At 41.7% G+C, this 16,963-nt stretch overlaps 1 protein-coding gene across 1 annotated transcript in view; it reads right to left on the bottom strand.

Moving 5' to 3' along the window:
• Positions 1-15,198, bottom strand: part of LOC141908190 (spectrin alpha chain-like) — a 32,680-nt gene extending 17,482 nt beyond the window's left edge. Inside the window, exons 1-15 of the mRNA XM_074798091.1 lie at positions 15,105-15,198; positions 10,368-10,640; positions 9,332-9,598; positions 8,485-8,673; positions 7,553-7,789; positions 6,204-6,494; positions 5,472-5,711; positions 4,174-4,362; positions 3,428-3,726; positions 2,590-3,077; positions 2,026-2,216; positions 1,520-1,669; positions 1,345-1,437; positions 1,124-1,258; positions 295-440 (exon numbers count right to left, since the gene is read on the bottom strand). Of these exons, the coding sequence (XP_074654192.1) occupies positions 295-440; positions 1,124-1,258; positions 1,345-1,437; positions 1,520-1,669; positions 2,026-2,216; positions 2,590-3,077; positions 3,428-3,726; positions 4,174-4,362; positions 5,472-5,711; positions 6,204-6,494; positions 7,553-7,789; positions 8,485-8,673; positions 9,332-9,598; positions 10,368-10,613 (3,161 nt within the window). The 5' untranslated portion in view covers positions 10,614-10,640; positions 15,105-15,198. The remainder of the gene's footprint in view (positions 1-294; positions 441-1,123; positions 1,259-1,344; positions 1,438-1,519; positions 1,670-2,025; positions 2,217-2,589; positions 3,078-3,427; positions 3,727-4,173; positions 4,363-5,471; positions 5,712-6,203; positions 6,495-7,552; positions 7,790-8,484; positions 8,674-9,331; positions 9,599-10,367; positions 10,641-15,104) is intronic.
• Between the last annotated feature and the right edge of the window lie 1,765 nt (positions 15,199-16,963).

The following is a 16,963-nucleotide window of genomic DNA, read 5'->3' on the forward strand; positions in this document are numbered from 1 at the left end:
AACTGTAATTTCATCAATTTCTACATGTATCTTCCAGTGAAGTAATATTCACAGTATGAATCACGGTAAATATGTTGCAAGAAAGATTTCAGTTTAATATCAGCATTTTATGTTTTATAAATCAGTGACACAATTAACACTGACTATTTATATATAGAAATATACATGCTACTGGTCAGTTTCAGTTACTGCCCCAGACAGGTCTAATGAAGCCTGGACAGTTCGGGCAATATGGGGGCTATAGGGGCTCCTATCTCCCCAGTTAACCCGATTCGAAGACGATTTTAAACTTACTGATTTTCGATTTGTCGCTGTCTCGTCGATACGGTGTACTCATCGGCGAGATTGGATTGACTCGATGAAAGGGCGCCCTCTGTACGTCTGACGTAAGCCGCCGGTACGAAACCTTGTCTGTCGTTTACTTCCACTTTCCACCAATCCTACAATACATATACATACAATACAGGGCACGCCTACAAACGGGAGGGAGTCAACAGAGTTAGTGGCATTCATGGGCAAATATCGCAGTGCAGTGTTCTCCACAACAGTTTTTTTGAAGGCTGCCACCCCTTTCATATTTACATCCACCCCTCTGAAAATCAGCCACCCCTTATAAAATATCGGCTGCCCGTACCAGAGCGGAAATCAATATTCTATCGATGCCTACAAATGCTTTGAAATACATTGAGCTAATTGTGCAAAATATCACACCAAAATTAAGCTTAATTTTCTGGGTTTTTTTTTTTAGGGGATTGGAAGCCTTGCTACTTCAGCAGCCCCGATGTCATACACTTATCAATGAATGTAGCCCCTTTAAAATTCCAGCATATGGAGAACACTGCAGCGGTGCTGGAAGTGCAGCGACAAAGGCCTTGGCAATTACTTACTGAATGACATTTTTTTTTAATATCACATTTTTGACGAAATTGAAGTGCCGGTGAATTGGCTGCGGTTACATATCAGAACTTGTCAAAAATTGGCAATTGCTTCCAACGCGCCTGTATTGAAAGCCTTTTCTTGGGAATTTTGATAACTGAACCCCTTAGGGTGGAGTTTAAGGTGTTTTACCAATAGATGGAGCCTCAATAAGGGAGACTGTGCGACTCAACGGTTGACGACGTACCTTGTTCGCACTGTTCAGCAAAACCAATACGTCTCCTTTCTTCATGGAAACTTCACGCGGGCTTTTCTCTTGGTAATCGTACAGGGCGAACACGTATTCTTTACCCTGATCGTCTAACAGCGGCGCCTCCTGTTGCTGAAATCGTCAATTAACAAATCCGTTAAGTTATTCGACAGGAGCGTGGAAGGGTTCGATCGATGAAATCGAGAGATTATACTTACCCGACAGTTTTCGGCTTCATTTCGCAACGCGTCGATACTAGCTCGATACGCGTCGATATCGGCCATTAGAGCTTCGTGTTTCTTCAACAACGCCTGAAATACACGCAATAACACGCTACCGAATTACGAGTGACAGGGGACAGGAGTAGAGCAAGGGGGTGAGTGAGACGCTTACCTCGCTAGAATCCTCGTCTTTACCGTAATCCGTACTACCGACGATCGGCTCTTTCTCTTTCATCCAAGATTCGGCTTCGTTGGCGTCTGCGAAATACTGCTGAGCCTGCATCGAGTCGTCCAAATCCTGCGTACGCTGATTAGCTTTATCCTGTAATTACGACAAACGTACTAACATGAAGCAAATAGTTCTGTGAAGTAAGTCGTACTCAAATCTTTAACAGTTTACTATTTAAAACCCTAAGCCGATCCAGTTTTGAATCGGTTATTTAGAATCGGTACGAATACTGAACCCGGTTCCACGGTGAACTGGATGGGTGTGGAACTAGATAGAGTAAGGAATGTCATACTCAATCTTTAATAGTTTAAAACTTAACCAGATATGGATCTAGTTTTGAATCGGCTATTTAGAATCGGTACGAATACTGAACCCGGTTCCACAGTGAACTGGGTGGATGTGAAACTGTGGAACTACGTGTGTGATAGAGTAAAGAATGCTATACTTACGTTGAGTCCGTTCCATTTTTCCTTCAAATCATCAATTTGTCGTCTGATATCATCGGATGCGTAATGTCCGTTCAGGATCATTTTCTCTCCTTCGTCGTAAACCTCTTCGATTCTGTTATCATGACCGTTTAATTCGGCTTGTAGAGCGGAGTGTTTCTTAATCAGGTTCTGAACTCCAATTAAATCACGTCCTAAACACAAAAATACCAATGTTTATTGAGTAAATATATAAACCTCCTCATAAAGTAGCAGGGTTCAAAACTAATCGAGTCTGCAACTTATTAAATATATAAACCTCCTCATAAAGTAGCAGGGTTCAAAACTAACCGAGTCTGACACTAAAAGAGTTAAACTGTATTTGAGAGCTCATATTTCTAATCTAAGAGATTGAATGATCGATTTGTTAAATGTGATCGGGGAGGGCATGAGAGGGGGCATGAACATGTACTTCTTTTTAATTAGATGTAGCTATTGAAGGGGGGAGGGGGAGGGGGAGGGGGGAAGAAGTACCTCTATTAATAGACGTGGCCACTGAAGGGAGGGGTGAGAAGGGGTGATAAGTACCTCTATTAGTAGATGTAGCCACTGGTTCTTTCTCTTTAATCCAGTCCTCCTCGTCCTCGACATCCCGGTAGAACTGCTGCAGCAGAACGGCATCCTGTAACCGGTCTCTACGTTTAGTCATCGGAGCCTGCAGCGTCTGATACCGCTCTAAAACGACGGCCTGTTTCGCCGTGATGTTCTCCACGTCGAAGTGACCCTCCTCGGAGAATTGTTTCGCCTGCTCGGCGATACCGTCGATGCGATCCTGATGCGATCCGATGTCGGTCTCCAGCAGAGCGTGCTTCTTCTGCAGGTTCTGCACGTTCGATAAATCTTTGCCGTAATCTTCGGACATCAGTTGACCCTCGACCTCCGACAGCCAGATCTCGATATCTTCGACGTTTCGGTTATACTGCTGTTGTCCGCTCGCTTCGTTCAATTTCTTTCCTTTCTTTTCGCTCTGATTGAGAAGTTGTTTCCACAATGAGTCGATCTCATCCAAACGATCCCTGAAAACAACGAACATCGCATGAACAAACATGGAAAACTGAACTAAACAAACTGAGTTAACATTTGAATGGCAGGACGAGCTGACTGTAACAATGTGATATGAGGTCATGGAGGTGAGGGAGAGGTCAGGAGAGGTGAGGTTAGAGGTAACGAGAGGTCATGGAGAAGTAAGGTAGGGAGATGTTACGGAGGTGAAGAAGAGAGGTCAGGGAGAGGTCATGGAAGAGGTAAGGAAAGGACAGGTCATGGAGAGAGGCGAGGCAAGAGGTAAGGGAAGGAGAGGTGAAAAATAGGTAAAGCAGAGGCAAGGGAGGGAGAGGTCAGAGAGAGAGAGATAGAGGTAACTCACTGGATAGTGTCCGTTGCGTAATGTTGATTATCGATAAGCTCAGTTCCTGTTGTGTTCACTGATTCAATGCGACTCGCGTTCGCGGTCATTTCAGCCTCGAAATTCTGATGTTTCTGAACTTTACCCTGGAGATTTGTCGGGTCGGTATAGTTCTCGTCGGTTGCCGCTTTCAGTTTCTCGTTGATCCATCCTTTAGTTTCGTCGCAGTCTCTCTCGAACATCTGCAGCCGGTACGAGTCCTCCAGCAGGTGTTTCCTCGTCGTCGAACGTTCGATCAGGACGGTGCGTCGCTGTAGCAACTGAAGAGAATCGATAACAATTGAAACCATTATAAATTACGGTTCAAAATTCACCTCGGTTTAATACATTTGTTACGCTTTTTCAACTGGTGAATCAGTTAAGAAACACAATATCCATGATAAGACTCGGTGAGTAAAAAATCCCACAAAGTTTGAACGAATCTAAAAAGTTTACTTAAAAATTAGAAATATTTCGCGTGGTCACTACCACGCTTCTTCAGTCTAAAATAATTCTAGACAGAAGAAGGGTGTTAGTGAACACACAAAATATTCCTAATTCTTAAATAAACTTTTCAGATTCGTTCACACATTGTGGGATTTTTTACTCATTTTCAACTGGTGTGATTATTGAAACCCGGGCAGTCGAGTTTAAGGATAAGTCGAAATTAATAATTTAAATATTTTCAACCGCTACGATTATCGGCGGTAACCGCTGGCGATTCTTACAGCGTCTCTCCTCTGAGCGACGTCGTCGGCCGCGTAGTGCTCGCTTTCGATCAGCTTCGTCGCGAAGTCGTCTAAAGCTTTAACTTTCTCCTCCTGGGCGGTGAGAGATTTCTCGAAATCCTCGTGTTTCTTAATCAACGCTTCCACGCTGTCGAGAGAGTCGCCTAAATCTTCGTTCGTCAGGAACGCCTTCGAATGATAAAACAACAACGCACGTCAGAACAGGAAAACCGGCAAGGCTACTGAGGGAAGTGAGGATTCAGCAATAATACTGGGTTATCGCGCTTAAATTTCTTCTACATTTCAATTAAATTTGAGTCAACGTTTCTGATGAATGAATAAATTTTCAGTGAAATCATTACCATACACTCAGTTATATCTATTCGATGACTCGTTTGATAATTTTGGATTTGGCAGCCTAAAAATTCAAGTTCGAATTTCATCGAAAATTAACTGATTTTCACAACGAATGACCCGGTGTTTTGTTGCGTCATCTGGTGTTGCCTGTATATCCCATTATTCGCAACCTCAACTTGGCACCATGTCGATACAACTTACACTTAGTAAATCGAATTTGAAATATAGATTGGGCATCAAAACTAGAGATGACTTCAGTCAGTGTTCTCCACAACAGGTTTTAGAGGGGCTGCCTACCCTTTTTCATTTTTACATCCACCCCTCTAAAAATCAGCCACTACCAGAGTGGATGTCAATATTCTATCCATGCTTTGAAACATATCGAGCTAATGTGAAAAATAGAAGATCACACCAAAAGCATCAAGTTACTTCAGCAGCACACTTAACAATGACTACAACGCTCTTAGAATTCCAGCATATCGCGAATACTGTCAGTAATGCGATGACTTAAAGAAGGTACTATTGACAGGGATGAAAACGGCCCATATTGAAAAAGTCGGAAAATATTTTCAAAAAAAAAGAATTTTTTTGGGGAACAATAATCAGTAACTTTAAGCCAAAAAACTTACTTCCTTTTGGTCAAAATGTTAATAGGTTGGGCCTGAATTAGAGCCGCTTTTTGAATGAGACGCCATAATGGTTTCTCCGACTCCACAGTTGTGCTAACAACTGCCGAAAACCGTCTTAAGGAGCACTCCTAACTACGGAGCGCTCCGATGTGACGTCCGCGATTGAGGTGATTTACACTGTTCTCAGGAATAAAGAAAATGTTAGAAAAGGTCGGAAATCCGTCTATGGTCGGAAGATTTTCATCCCTGTATTGACCGTGCAGCCATCCGTGTACAGGGATAGGAAAGGGGGGGATGATATAGTAGACATACCTCTTGTTTACCCATCCACGTATCGGCCTGTTCGGTATCGCGATAGAACAACTGCAAATCCATGCACTGCTCGTAGAGGATTCGACGTTCCTCCCACAGTTCGAGTAAACTTGTTTTATCATTCGCCAACATCACCAGTTTCTCCTTAACGTCGTCGACGGCGTAATGATCGGACTCGAGGAGAGCTTGACCGGCTTCAGCCGTAGCGCGGAAACTATCTTCACGAGCGTCGATTTCACCCTGCCGACAATAATCATATCACTGACAATCATATATACACAATCATATACCATTAACAACAATGATTTACTCTATCTTAAGATATCTTATGAAGATAATTTTACTTCAAGGCCTGGGTCTTGTTTGACTCAGGGTGTTAACTCAATATATTTTGAATTGAGTTAACCCCCATGTCAAAGATAATACCAGTCCATAAAATTGGACCGTGGTTTATAGACTGGTATTAACTTTAACCAGGGGGGGTGGGGTCTTTTTCACTTGAGTGAGCCCCCGGTTAAAGGTATTACCAGTAGATAAAACCAGCCCCGAATTTTTATTGTCTAAAAAGGTAAGTTTTAAGATAACATTTCAAAGCTCTCCATAGACAGTTTTAGCGACAGACTTCAATGGATTCAGTTCTAAAGACAATTCGTCATCGATCATTATTACAGTTCTACGGAAAAACTTCCACTCAGACTCCTACGGTTTATATCAATGTATTCAAGCGCTTACCTTATGCTCGTGGTGACGCTCGAGTAACGCCTCGGCGCCGGTGACGTCTTTCGCCAGATCATCCGCCGAGATGACGGCCTTCATGTCATTGATCCACGTGATCAATTCGCGGAAGTCGGCGAGGAATCGATGCAGATAGTACGCCGCGTCGAGACGGCCCTTACGCGACTCCGCCTTACGCTTCAAACTATCCCAATTCGAATCGATCTCGCTGCGCTTGTTATGGATCTGATCGCCGCATTCTGGGTGAAGGTCTTCTAAACGTTCCGCCTCCGTATCCAACGACTCCACCTATCGAGAGATCATCGCACTACGGTCACTTTTCATATACAAAGGAAGTGTAGGCACTTATGAATTCTACACCAAAATTAATTAAAATTGGTCCCTGAGATACAGATAGGGGTCAGGGTACAATAGACTCAGTCTCTGTCTAATTTGTAAAGACCAGTTAATTTCAGCATCATTAAAACATATTTGTTGATATTGACGATATTATCATAGAGATACATGTTTTTTATATTATCATTCATTTGTATTTATCTATATCAGTCAGTAGTTGAGTGAACAAATCCAGCCTGTGATTGGCTGAAGCTAGTGACCTAGTATGCAAATAAGTCTATAGCTGATCAGTTAATCTACATAACAGTAAACCTAACCCAAGCGGCTTAAAGCAGGTCACCCAATATCTAACAAATAGCCCCACCTAAGGTTAGCACATTTCTACCAATCCTAAACCTAGCTTCTGATCTGGCTGGAGCTGGTCACCTCATATACAAATGAGTTTTAGTCGCTGAAACTGCATAACACAAACCCTAAACCTAGCCCGTGATTGGCTAAAGCTGGTTACCTAGCATACAAATAACCTGGCTCCTAGAATAAGTTAATGGTTTCTCGAACGTACAGTGTACTCGACTCCATCTCTGACTCAGATAGGTATTAGATTATGGTCTAATTAAGATGGTTACTGATACTTGATACTTGAGGCCTTGATACTAATGTTTATGGTCTAAGTAACTGGGCCCAGTTGCACAGTCGTGACTTAAGTCCAAAAGTGACCTTATATCTTAAGACTGGTCTTAAGTTGTTAGATTAGCCATAGAACTAAGTTGGTCTTAGACTGGTCTTAAGTCTAAGCCATAACTATGCAACCGGCCCCTGAGTTTACTTTTTCTGTCTTTTCTTAGTCTCGGCTTACAGTAAAGACTGTTGAACATTCTACGCGAAGTTATCGATTGATTAGAACCCTAACCCTAATCAATTCTACCACAAGGAAAGTAGTTGATCGGAGGAACCTAAAGTTGAAGGTAGACAAGGCCCAGCATACTAACCCTGACCCCAATGCTACGTACCTTTTCCCCGAGCGCGGCCAAATCTCGTTCGATAACCTCGTGTTTTCGCTGCAAAGCTTGAACGCTCTGTAAATCTCTGCCGTAGTCGTCGCTGGACAGAGTGACGTCTTTCTCGTTGATCCAAGCGATCGTTTCGTCGCAGTCGCGGTTGAAATGTTGTATTTCGCGAGCGCCGAACAGTTTCTCTTGTCTCTGTTGAGCCAACGATTTCAATCGCATCCAAGCTTCGTTTAATTCCTGCAACGCACGGAAACAAATAAACCCTTTAATCACAATTTATCAACGCGATGCTCTAAATCTTGTCTGATTTGAGATCGATATCAAAGTTGGCCGATACATAGACTCTGTTTTAGTGAGGATTCAGTTTCAACCCTTAGTTTGTATGACTTCTGATAACTTGTTTAGTCCTTTATTCAGGATTCAGTTTCAACCCTTAGTTTGTATTACTTCTGGTAACTTGTTTAGTCTTTTATTCTGGATTCTGTATATCTTTCCGTTGTTACTCTACTCAGTATTCCTGAAGATGACTATCAGGAAAGTCGAAACATCGAATAAACTACTGGTACTAGCTCGAGGAAACATTTTCGAAGTTTATATATTTTTTCGTTATTATTGTGGGATTCTCTTTTTTTTCATCGTTACAACACGGATGTAGTGTTTTATGAATGGTTTTCCATCAGTTCTCAGTTAATAGTAAAATCTCATTCTTAATTTGGTCTTAGGTTGGCAGCACCTGTCAAACATAGTGAAATACTAGTAAATAACGATACATTGCGCTGTGGTGTAGACGCACTACAGTGGTATTTCCGTTATTCAGCACACTATGGGGTATTAATTCGTCAGCACTGACAGGGTTGAGCTAATGCTATTGGGTACAGGGCAATGTACAATTACCTGGGAACGAAAAGGTTACGATATCATATGAAACTGACCTCTTTCTTTTTCTCGATGGTTTCAGTTTCGGGATGTTCCTCGCCGATCAGTTTGTCTCCCAACTCGTTCACCTCGGTCACTCGTTCCTCGTGGCTCAATAAATCCTTCTGAAACTCGTCGTACTTCTTCTGCAACAGCTCCACGTGTTCGAGGTCGTGGCCTAGCTCTTCAGACGTTACGAAAGCTTCCTGCAACGGAAAAACCGCAGACAACTCTGATCAGAAATCGGACGCGACAATACCACAGAAAACTGTTTGATAAATTTTACCAAATTACCTACTAACTTATTTTATCAATTTCTACATGTATCTTCCAGTGAAGTAATATCTACAGTATGAATCACGGTAAATATGTTGCAAGAAAGATTTCAGTCTAATTTCAGCATTTCATGTTTTATAAATCAGTAACACAATTAACACTGACTATTTTCATAGAGTAACATTCATGCCTCTAGTTTATAACTGAGATGAAATCCTAAAATTTAGAATCGATCAGGAATAGTTGTTTCAGTGTGGACCTAATTTCACGGTTAACTTTGTATCTTCCAGTGAAGTAATATCTACAGTATGAATCACGGTAAATATGTTGCAAGAAAGATTTCAGTTTAATATCAGCAATTTATGTTTTATAAATCAGTGACACAATTAACACTGACTATTTTCATAGAGAAACATTCATGCTGCTTGTTTAACTACGATGACAAAATCCTAACTCTTAATCTAGACCCATGAGTTTAGTTTGCATCACGACCCAGTGAGTTCTACAGTTGTTGATTCCGAGTTAAACTCAGTTCATTTCGAATGCTTCGAGTCAAAGAGTAACCGAATCAGAAACAGAAGTAAATACCTTGTCTCTAATCCAGAACATGACCTCCTCGCATTCTCGCAGGAACTGGACTAGTTTCAAAGCCTGTTGTAATCGCTGTCCTTTCTCTCCGAGCTTCAACATCAACAGATCCCACAATCGGTGCAACTCATCCAGCGTTTTCTGAATGGTCTCCGACGCGTAATGCTGTTCGTTGATCATCTCGTAGCCGATGTTGTCCAACTCGACAATGGCGTTGGCGTGAGCCTGCACTTCGGCTTCGAACGCCTGGTGCTTCTGGATCTTAGCCTGAAATAGAACGTCACAATCTAATAGTAGAGAGACATCTATATTCACTCTCAGTACAAATCCAATTCATGTAGATTTTGAGACTTAAATTTTAAGTTGCATTTATGTAAACAGAGCTTCAATATTCATGCAAATGTAAGTTAAATGAAAAATGAATTATCATTATGAATCTGAAGGTATGACGCATCCACAGTTCAGCACTCAGTTTCTACTAACGTAACTAAGTTTAAAACTCTTTATTTGATGAAATGAGTTCATTTTTAATTAGTTAACTCAAACTGTTGCAGTCAAATCTTTACTCATAACTGTGGAACTGAGTAACTGTAATGTAGAACCAGGGGCTGCAGTTGCTTGAAAGTTGGTTAGAGTCAACCAGTGGATAGGTGACATAGATAATTAGAAGTTCAATATCACTACGACATCTATCCGCTGGTTATCTTCTTTGTATCAACTTTCGAGGAAAAGGCGCCCCTGATATTAGGAACAGGGTCAGCGCATTTTCGTTCCTTCATTATTCCTAAAATATCTGGGGGCTGCGGTTGCTCAAAAGTTGAGTGGAGTTAACCAATTGATATAGTTGACATAGTGACAATAATTGAAAGTTCACTGTAACTGGGGGAGGTTAAATTAGTTCATTTTCAATCAGTTAAATCCGAGTCAAATCTTAACACAGAACTGTGGAACCGTGTCATGGTATTTTAAACTGTCGATTTTCTTTTACCAGGGCTTGAATCTCCCCCCCCCCCACAACGGAGAGTTTTAAGCTTACCTGTAAGTTCGTCGGATCTCTGAAGCTCTCGTCGGAAGCCGTCTGCAATTTCTCCAGAATCCAACTCTCCAACTCGTCGGCGTCGCGTTTGAAATACATGTACCGTCGAGCATCCTCGAGTTTCTCCCGTCGCTCGTGGGTTGCTGTCTTGAACGCCGAATACCGCCCGAGCACCTGATCACGTCGCTCCTGGATATCCTCGGGAGTCTCCAGTATCTTTATCTCTCTCGGCTGAATCTCCACCATCTTTACGTCGTTTAGATTTACTTCTTACTGAAAAAGACACAAACACGCGCTCAAGGTCAGCCGGGCGGATAATGCGAATAGAAATAATCTACCGACGTCAGAAGAATTTTTTCAATATCGTTAACTCCCGACGAACAAGAAATTATTCGCAAAGATTTTCAGACTTAAATCGTGAGAAGATAATAAAAACATTGCAAAAAAAGACATTTCGAGAAGAATCTTTCATGATCTGATTGTTGCAAATAACCCACTGTTAAATGGGGAACCCGCAAACCAGCTATCCCTAGCTATCCCGAGCTACCTCGTTGTCAAAAACTTTGAACTGGATTTTTAGAATCCTGAATCCATACACTTTCACAGGACTCACCAAATATGAAATACTTTCATTCTTCTAATCAGAAATCGATATAGTTTTTTTTTCCATAAATAATTGATTCATTTAAGAGAAAAGTTCATTCAGATTTAATTGAAATGTAGAAGGAAATTGAACGCGGACGACCAACTATCTACTAGCGAACCCTGGCGGATCCTCGCTTGCCATACGTGGAATCCTCACTTGCAACAGTAGCACTGCGGGTACCCCATTACTGCAATAGCCTACATAGATCCAAACCTCACCTAACTAATTATTATTGCAAACAAATTAGCATTCTCGGTGGACTAATTAATGTTCATAATAACCGCTAGCCGGAGAGGGGGAAGGGGAGCGCACCTACCTGCTAGACTGAACTCTATCAGATAAACTACTACACAGTAGACTATATAGAATACGATATATCCGAACAGTAATAACAGGATGAAAACCGCGAATACATCTGGATAATCAGCAAGGAACGGACACCTTTGCATCAGAAATCAATATATTCACTCCTCGTAGCAGCAGCAGCAGGTACTGAGAGCTGAGACGATGCTCGTAGACACAGCGAGCCTGCATCACAGTAACAGCAGTCTCAACTCAGGAGTCCCTGTCTGAGTAGCATATAAAACAGCCAGAGAAGTCTTAACTCAGGAGTCCCTGTCTGTGTAGCATATAAAACAGCCAAAAAAGTCTCGACTCAGGAGTCCCTGTCTGTGTAGCATATAAAACAGCCAAAGAAGTCTCGACTCAGGAGTCCCTGTCTGTGTAGCATATAAAACAGCCAGAGAAGACTTAACTCAAGAGTCCCTGTCTGTGTAGCATATAAAACAGCAAAAGAAGTCTCGACTCAGGAGTCCCTGTCTGTGTAGCATATAAAACAGCCAAAGAAGTCTTGACTCAGGAGTCCCTGTCTGTGTAGCATAAAACAGCCAAAGAAGTCTTAACTCAGGAGTCCCTGTCTATGTAGCATATAAAACAGCCAGAGAAGACTGGACTCAGGAGTCCCTGTCTGTGTAGCATATAAAACAGCCAAAGAAGTCTCGACTCAGGAGTCCCTGTCTGTGTAGCATATAAAACAGCCAAAGAAGTCTTAACTCAGGAGTCCCTGTCTGTGTAGCATATAAAACAGCCAAAGAAGTCTCGACTCAGGAGTCCCTGTCTGTGTAGCATATAAAACAGCCAAAGAAGTCTCGACTCAGGAGTCTCTGTCTGTGTAGCATATAAAACAGCCAGAGAAGACTTAACTCAGGAGTCCCTGTCTGTGTAGCATATAAAACAGCCAGGTGAGAAGTGTTGACTCAGGAGTCCCTGTCTGTGTAGCATATAAAACAGCCGGGTGAGAAGTGTTGACTCAGGAGTCCCTGTCTGTATATCACATACAACAGCTAACTGAGGAGTCTTGTAAGAGGTTCGACCCTTTATTGGTCGGTTCAGTTTAAATCCGATGAATGCATTCATCACAGTCAAACATCTCAAGTGACGACATGCGCTGGAACCAGCAACAGATCGGTAATTATTGTTCTCATTTTGAAACACTTGAATAACAAATTAATCCATCAACGAATCGTCGCAGTATCCAGGCTTCACTCGGCTAATCGGAAGCAGTAAAATGAAACCAGAGACGACGCGCGCAGACGGACAGATAGACAGACAGACGGACGGACAGACGAAGCTGTAGCCACTGTCTCCGCAGTACCGTGTGGTACCCTATACACACATCGCACACCGGCGCAGTATCGCCTCATAAACCAGACAGCAGCTATCGATTCTATAATAGTTACCATGGCAACCGTGATTATTCAGTCGTCGCTGTCGGCCGACGTGCCTAGAACATCGTTCATCCTAGTCGCCGTGACGATACGCAACAATGAACGATATTAATCAAACACGACATACCGCTGCGGCAATCGGGGAGAATGCAGATCTCAACATATTTTTTTTTAAAACAAATTGAAAATTTCGACTGGTTCACGTTTCGAATAGTTTTTAACTCGGAACGTCCGTGAACTGCACAACAACACCGGGCTGGGTTTTAATTCAACGAAAAACTGACAAATTTCTTCGAACGCAATTTTCTAACTAAAACAAATCCGTTTCACGAAAAAGTCTGGTTTAGTTGGCATCGGATTAGACCTTGAATGAGGACAACAATTCAATCTTGGACCATTTCAAAATTCAATATTTCATAAAACCAGATCCTGGATTGTACCAGGGTACAATATATTATACCAGGGTATACAGGATTGTACCAGGGTATACAGGATTGTACCAGGGTATACTGGATTGTAACAGGGTACTGAATTCTAACAGGGTACACTGAATTGTAACAGCGTACTGATTTGTACCAGGGTACACTGGATTGTAACAGGGTACACTGAATTGTACCAGGGTACACTGGATTACACCAAAGTGCTGACAGATTACACAAGGGTACACTGAATTGTAACTGAGTACACTTGTATAACAGGGTTCTGGAATGTACCAGGTCTAGGGTACACTCAAGATAGTAACAGGCCAGTACCGGATTATACCAGGGAACTGGATTGTACTCTAGGGTACATTCAGATAGTAACAGGGAACTGGATTGTACTCTAGGGTACATTCAGATAGTAACAGGGTACTGGATTGTACCAGGGAACTGGATTGTACTAGGGTACATTCAGATAGTAACAGGGAATTGGATTGTACTCTAGGGTACATTCAGATAGTAACAGGGTAACTACTGGATTGTACTCTAGGGTACATTCAGATAGTAACAGGGTACTGGATTGTACCAGGGAACTGGATTGTACTTTAGGGTACATTCAGATAGTAACAGGGTACTGGATTGTACCAAGGTGCACTGGATTGTACTCTAGGGTACATTCAGATAGTAACAGGGTACTGGATTGTACTCTAGGGTATATTCAGATAGTAACAGGGTACTGGATTGTACCAAGGTGCACTGGATTGTACTTTAGGGTACATTCAGATAGTAACAGGGAACTGGATTGTACTCTAGGGTACATTCAGATAGTAACAGGGTAACTACTGGATTGTACTAGGGTACATTCAGATAGTAACAGGGTACTGGATTGTACCAAGGCGCACTGGATTACACCAAGGTGCTGACAGATTACACAAGGGTAGGCCTACACTGGATTGTGCCAGGATACTGAATTGTACCGACCAGGGTACTAGATTGTACCAGGGTGCTAGATTATACCAGGTTACGCTGGATCGTTGTACCCAGGGTACTGGAATATACCAGGGTACAGGTTCAGTCTGTCCTTGACAAATAGAATCAATAATTTCATGAATCAAACTCATAAATAAAACATATAACACTTGACCTCCTTATATAGACATTCAGATAACATAACCAGGGACGGTTTGTTTGAATAACTGATACATGAGTCACTTGTATCTACACATTCTAGACTGACGATGGCTGTGACTGATTGGTAGCTAATTGGGTCAAACAAATCATTAGGTTATTAACAGTGTCAAGAGGAAATCTATAAAATTAACCCAACATTTCTATCTTTCGTTCGTTGAAATTGACATTTTGAAAATAACTTGGAAAGAATTTTCTATTACTTCCACATTTCTGAAATTCACAACAACATCCGAGATGACAAGAAATTTTTGTAGGCCTAGTTCTGCACCCAAAAAACCGTTATCTCGTGCCTGCCCAGATCCGAAGCAAAGCACGTTTGTTGAATCATAGCCTTTAAAACTTTAACGCCAAGACGAGGTATGAAGAATGATTATGAGTATATCATGATGATATTCAATATATTTGAATTTGACAAGAATACCAAACCTGTGACTCACACAAGATTCGATCCCTCCCAGTCCCACTGCCTTCAAATAGTTCAATAGGTTACATTCATAAAAACAATCTATAGAAATAGCTGACAGCGTTAAAAGAAACTGTTGGTGTTTGGGAATACTTGAAATTCAGGAATTCTTGTAGCGACACGCCCACCACCCGACCCCGTAGAGCATTCTCTCAAACAGAATCAAACCCGGAAATAAAATATATATCGATTTCACACTGAAATTCATGGCGTTAAAAACCATTTGAACTTTGAAATTAAATCTTCGCATAATCGACTTGAAAATCGTGTATTAAACAAAATCTGAATTACCTTAAAAAGTGTTTAATTTAACGCGTAATTTACAGAATTTCTTCTAGCACCCAACTTCGCTCCACCAGTAATGGCTTCCCGAAACAGGTACCCGTCCCGCTAATGAGCTCACCGGATTAGCTAATCACTTCTAATCTATCACATACATTTGAACTTTTTCATGAAATAGAAATTAATCGGCATTAACTTAAGTTTTAAAAAAGTGAATTTTAAGGTATATATGAATTTTTAGCCAATTAGGGGTGAAAACCTGGCCGTCCGAACGGGAGGGTGAGTAGTCAAACGAACAGCATAACAGCCGTAGACTGAGTCACGTGATCCGCCTCTATTAACTAGGTCATACATTTGTTTACATGTAAATATATGACGTCATTGAGTGTAGAACATGCACATGTGGTGGATGATTTGATTTTGTCGATGCGGACTGACTGGGAACCCATCGCGTGCGCCACAGACTACAACGAGGAGAGTGTAGAAGGTCACGCAGAATTTGATATCGCCAGGTCAGGTCTGCTTGCTTGTTAATTTCAACATCAATGATATTCAATATGGGGGGTTGTTGGTAATTGGAGGGGGAGAGACAGAGGGGCCGGAGCCGGAGCGGCGTTCGATCGACCGAGGCCGGTCACACCGGGCGAACTGACTCGGACTGAGTCGAGAAGTTTTGGTTTTGATTTTGAAGCACGGGAGATCTTCAGACAGCCAGCTCCCAGCTTATGAAAATCAAAATTCGATTTAGTCTTGTCAATTCTTAGAATTCTCTGCTGCTTGCCTTGGGCTTGGGCCCTTGGTGGTGGGCATTCCCTTCTCCAGACCCTGGGCTGCCTGGCCCGAGCCTACTGCTCGACTACTTCACAACAAACATAGATCATGCAATGAAATTCAATTCAAAATATCTTTATTATTCCGTAATGCTTTACATTATTGGTTTTGCACAATAAAGATGAGAAAAAAAAGAAAAGAAAAACAGTATAAAATATGAGAAATTCCTTAACAGTATTTACATTTTGTACATGATAGGAAATTATATACATATCTGGCATAGTTAAGTATTGTTTCTTTATTTACAGCGGGTTTGTTTTGCTAAGCCAAATATATTTGCCAAGGTTATGAGCCATCAGGGCCGGGTGAAGACATAATGGTGATAAATTTGTTTTCAGGGGTTGTAAATTTCTGTTCGGAAAAATGGGTATCAAAACATTTAATTAGTTCAACTCTGTAGCTATCAAATTTGGTACACTGCATAATAAAATGGAATTCGTCTTCAATTAGGCCTATATTACATGAGGCACATAACCTATTTTCCCTTGGGAGGCCAGAATGCCTACCCCTTTCTATTAACAGATGGTGAGCACTCAGTCGCATTCTTGTGACTTCGGATTTATAGGTTTTGTTGATGCTCATTGATAGATAGTGTTCCATGCTGAATTCAGATTTAATTTGGCAGTAGCATTTCAATTTGCTAAATTGGAGGATTTTTTGTTTCCAAAATATTTTGTATCTCTCAGTTAGGACGTGTCTTATAGATTTTGAGAGTTCAGCTGCATGATCATGCAAATTAAAATGATACATAGGCCTAGGCCTATTGAACCAGACTGGTGCCAGGGGGGCAGGAGCGGATCTAGGGGGTGAATAGGGTGGCTAGCCACCCCCTCAAATGCCTTCCAAAAAATTTTGTAGGGGGATTTTTCATGTAAATTTCGTGTAATAATCTAAGAAGATGAAATAAGAATGCTAACGTTAGCTGCCTCGAATGTTGCGACTTCGTATGCTACGCTCATTGAGATGATCGCTCGTAAGTTAGTGTCTCTTCAGCCATTCCATTTGTATCCGGTAAACGGTCATTTTCCCAATCAAAA

Source organism: Tubulanus polymorphus, chromosome 7 (genome assembly GCF_964204645.1).
Source record: "Tubulanus polymorphus chromosome 7, tnTubPoly1.2, whole genome shotgun sequence".
NCBI classification, from domain to species: domain Eukaryota; kingdom Metazoa; phylum Nemertea; class Palaeonemertea; order Tubulaniformes; family Tubulanidae; genus Tubulanus; species Tubulanus polymorphus.